This window comes from Nannospalax galili, unplaced genomic scaffold (assembly GCF_000622305.1).
Source record: "Nannospalax galili isolate Female #2095 unplaced genomic scaffold, S.galili_v1.0 scaffold886, whole genome shotgun sequence".
In the NCBI taxonomy this organism is placed as follows: Eukaryota; Metazoa; Chordata; class Mammalia; order Rodentia; family Spalacidae; genus Nannospalax; species Nannospalax galili.
Window position 1 is genome coordinate 44,209 of NW_008355971.1, and position 3,898 is coordinate 48,106.

General features: G+C 51.6%; 2 protein-coding genes across 4 annotated transcripts in view; one reads left to right on the plus strand and one right to left on the minus strand.

Moving 5' to 3' along the window:
• The window catches only part of Capns1 (calpain small subunit 1), an 11,907-nt gene extending 10,481 nt beyond the window's left edge, over window positions 1-1,426 (plus strand). For both annotated transcript variants that reach the window (XM_008853838.3, XM_017803426.2), the window contains exons 10-11: window positions 725-783; window positions 918-1,426. In XM_008853838.3, the coding sequence (XP_008852060.1) occupies window positions 725-783; window positions 918-944 (86 nt within the window). In that variant the 3' untranslated portion in view covers window positions 945-1,426. The remainder of the gene's footprint in view (window positions 1-724; window positions 784-917) is intronic.
• A 929-nt stretch (window positions 1,427-2,355) lies between these two features.
• Window positions 2,356-3,352, minus strand: LOC103750679 (cytochrome c oxidase subunit 7A1, mitochondrial). 2 transcript variants are annotated; one of them, XM_029556581.1, is made up of 3 exons: window positions 3,033-3,352; window positions 2,842-2,926; window positions 2,356-2,436 (listed from the first exon to the last, which is right to left on the minus strand). In XM_029556581.1, exons 1-3 carry the CDS (start codon window positions 3,165-3,167, stop codon window positions 2,381-2,383), a joined length of 276 nt encoding a protein of 91 aa, XP_029412441.1. In that variant the 5' UTR covers window positions 3,168-3,352; the 3' UTR covers window positions 2,356-2,380. The 2 variants fall into 2 exon arrangements, 1 of the variants encoding a protein (XP_029412441.1); XR_003847149.1 differs by lacking the exon at window positions 2,842-2,926.
• Between the last annotated feature and the right edge of the window lie 546 nt (window positions 3,353-3,898).

Sequence of the window (3,898 nt, forward strand, 5' to 3'; positions counted from 1 at the left end):
TGCCTGCATGTAGGTAAGTGCACCTGTGTCATGCAATGTCCACAGAGGTCAAAAGAGGCTGTCGGATCCCCTGGGACTGGAGTTACGGACAGTTGTTAGCTGCCATGTGGGTGCTGGGATTTGAACCTGGATCTTCTGCAAGAACAGTCAGTGGTGTTAACCGCTGAGCCATCTCTCCAGTCCCTTTTTTCATTATTTTTTATGTGTATATTGCCTGCATGTACATAGGTGCACCTAGGTCATGCAATGCCCATGGAGGTCAGAGAGCATGTCGGATACCCTGAAACTGGAGTTACAGATGGTTGTTAGCCACCATGTGGCTGGGAATCAAACCCAAATATTCTGCAAGAACAGCCAGTGCTCCTAACTGCTGAGCCATCTTGCCAGCGCCCCCACCCCCAAAATTCTTTACGCAGTTCTTGGCACAGAAGAAAAAAGATCAATGAAGTGCTGACTATTATCGTCATCCCATGTATCAGTATAATACTATCCTAAAAGCCATTCACGGGCTGGTAAAATGGCTCAGCAGGTAAAGCACTTGCCACCAAACCTGACAACCTGAATTCAACCCCCAGGTTCCCACATCGTGAAAGGAGAAAATGACTCCTATACCTCCACACATGAGCTGTAGTATACATGCCCACATATACAATAGACAAACTGGAATTTTTTTTTAAAAAACCATTCACACACATACCCCCACTTTCCTCCCCTCTCCCCCCAGGTGCCTTCAAATCTCTTGACAAAGATGGAACTGGACAGATCCAAGTGAACATCCAGGAGGTAAGGTCCCCTGTCCTGCTGGCTGGGTGCTCAGCTCTGAATCCCAGCCTCCTCCATCCTGATCACCCAGCAGTCCCTGAGTGAGGCGTGTGGTACCCTGGGGCTCCTTGCTCATCTGTGCCTTCCTCTTCCAGTGGCTGCAGCTGACTATGTATTCCTGAATGAGAAGTCCAGACCAGGCCCCTCAGTGCTCATCCTGGAGCCACCTTGGACCCTGATCTTGTCTGCAGTCATGTTTTCATGGTCACGTCTTCTCCCCACAGGTCTTTTCCCAGCCCTCGTACCAGACCAACATGCCCCAGCTTGCCATACCTTGAGCTATCCCTGGCTCTAAAGCACACTAGCGTGCTCTGCCTAAAGGTCACCCCACCCCATCACACCCATCCCACACCCTATTACCAGGTCTTCTGTACCTGTGCCAAAACACAGATTGCTTCCATGTCCCAAGGGCCCTATCTCAGTTCTGAGAGGATCACTCCTGTCCCTGCATACCCTGGCACACACTTATTCACCCTTACCACCCAGGCAGCCAAATAAACTCCAGGCTATGGCAGGCCAACACACCCTAGTGCCTTTGCCTGCCCTCTGTTCCCCCAGCCTGCCATTCCCAGGAGGAAATAAACACTCCTGCTTCCTATGGGAACTGCTTCTTGTTCTGAGAGTTGAGAGGTGGCTCACAGTCCAGGGAGGAGGGAGACTGGCTTCTATGGAACGGACTTGGGATGAAAGTTTTCTGTGCCTATCTTTGGCCCATTTCTATTTCCTGCTTTGCATCTTTTTTCTCATACTGGGCTCCAAGTTGAGTCTGGTTTTGCTGAGGTCCTATCCATGCAGGCTCAGAATGGAACCTAGAACCCTGGATGGTCCTGATGAAGTTGGTAAGGGATCTCAGCAAGTGACACCCTGTACTCTGCCCCTCAGGGCCATGTTTGCACCTTCCTGAGCTTTTAGTCTTTCAATTAATTGGTTGGTTGGTTGGTTGGTTGATGAAATGTGGGGCTTTGTACATGCTAGGCAAGTTTTCTACCACTGAACCACAGCCCCAGCTCCTCGCTAGTGGATTCTGGGCAACTGCTCTACCACTGAGCAATGCCCCCCAGCCCCTCACTGTGGGATTCTAGGAAGGTGCTGTACCACTGAGCTCCGGTACCAGCCAGCTTCAGTCTTTGAGCCAGTGTCTGCTCTCTTTGGCTCACAGACTATGCTCAGCATCTTCCTTCTTCCCCCGGCTTCGGGCTTCTATAGAGTGAGGGGCTGCCATCCCAGAATGCAGTATCCCTGTCCTACTCGGAGTCACCACCAGGTCCTCAGCCCCATGGGTCAGCCCTAGAGTGCTATTTAGAGCCTTTAGCCAAGGTCTGAGAAGCAGGAGGACATCCTAGATGGAGTACTGGTCCAGCAGGAGAGGCCAAGGACTGGGATAACTGGCTATCCACTGGGCAGACATCCCTGAGGGATGAGATGGGACACACACACACACACACACACACACACACACACACACACACACACAGCCAGAGCTAGAAAAGTAGGGATCTCAGGACATTAATGCATTTATTGATGTTTGTCCAAGTCCTCCACGCTCCTTGGTTTCACTTCACTTCTTGTGGGGGAAGGTGGCACAGCCCAGGAAGTACAAACTGTAGATAGTACCTAGGAAGGGGGAGTCAGAGGATACAGATTGAGCCCCCAACCCTTGCCCAACCTTGGCTTTTAAAAGCCCCGCTGCAGGTTCCCCCATTTACATCATGGATCACACCTACAGGTCAGGTGTCAGCTCCCTCCCACAAACTGGACTCTGGGTGGGAATGTCCCTGATGTTGATGTGGACCAGGCTGGGACCTTTTTGGGGGAGGGGGTGGACAGGCCCATCATTAGCCCAGCTTTGTCCTGGGACATAGCTGACCCATTACTCCCATCCTGAACACCAGTCCCATCCCCAAACCTGGTCACTTCAGGACTCAACCCCTCCCTAAGTGCTAAACCCTTCTTCTGGCCCCCCAGACACCTGGCAGTCCTCAAGACAAACAACCCAGGCCCAGTGGGCCCTACACTCACCTCCCATTGTCAGTGCCATAGTCAGGCCAAATAGGGCGCTGTCCATTCCCCCTCCCTTCAAGTATACTGGGAGATCATTGTCAGCCTGGGTGTGGGAGGTGCAGATGAGAACAGGGTGCTGGTTCTCACAGACCTCTCTTGGCCCTGCCCCTGCCCACTCACCCTACACCCTGCTAGGTCTAGAGACCTACCTGGAAGAGTTTCTGCTTCTCTGCCACACGGTTTTCCAGTCTGTGCCGGGCAGATGAGCTGAAGGAACGAATCAGTGCCTGAGAGACCTTCAGGAATAGGAGGTGGGTGGGTTGGAGGCACTTGGGTGTCCCCATGTGTGGAAAGCTGTTCCTCACACCCAGGTTGGGACCATCCTGTCTGGAACATTTCAAATGTAAGATATGTCACCAGCAAGGGTGGAGAAGGTACAGGCAGGGATTTGTGGAGCTGGGCATGATAACTGCCTATAATCCTGGCACTCAAGCTGGAGTATTGGGAGTTCCATGTCAGCCCTGGCTACTTAGTGGGACCTCAAAAAAAGGGGGTGGGGGTGGAGGGAGGCTGGAGAGACGGCTCATGGGTTAAGAGCACAGGCTGCTTTTGCAGAGGACCCAGGTTCAGTTGCCAGCAGCTGCATGGCTGCTAACAACCATCTGTAACTCCAGTTCCATGGGATCTGATGCACCTGGGCATTGCATGCACAGGTGCACTTACATACATACAGGCAAAACACTCCTACACTTGAAATAAAAACATTGTTTTTAAAAAGACAGAGGAACCGTGACACACAGCCGGTTTTCCCACTTAGGAAGTTGAGGCAGGAGGATCAGAAGCTCCAGGCCAGCTTGGGTTACATGAGACGCTGTCAAAAAAAAAAAAAAAGAAAGCCCACAAAAAACAAAACAAAAAAAAAAGACTAGGGGATAGACCCAGTGGAAGAGCCATTCTCTTAACTTCTCTGAGTTCCCCCTTCCTCCCCCAAAAAGCCAGGCATGATGGCACACACCTTTAACTCTAGCACTCTGGAGGCAAGCAGATCTCCCTAAGTCAAGCTTAATGAGTTTCA

Coding starts and splice junctions, on each gene's coding strand:
- LOC103750679 (XM_029556581.1), bottom strand. CDS start 3,167: ATGGGGACACCCAAGTGCCTCCAACCCACCCACCTCCTATTCCTGAAG. Junction 2,927..3,032: donor AGAAGCAGAAACTCTTCCAG/GTAGGTCTCTAG, acceptor TCCCACACCCAG/GCTGACAATGATCTCCCAGT. Junction 2,437..2,841: donor TATGGCACTGACAATGGGAG/GTGAGTGTAGGG, acceptor CCCCCTTCCTAG/GTACTATCTACAGTTTGTAC.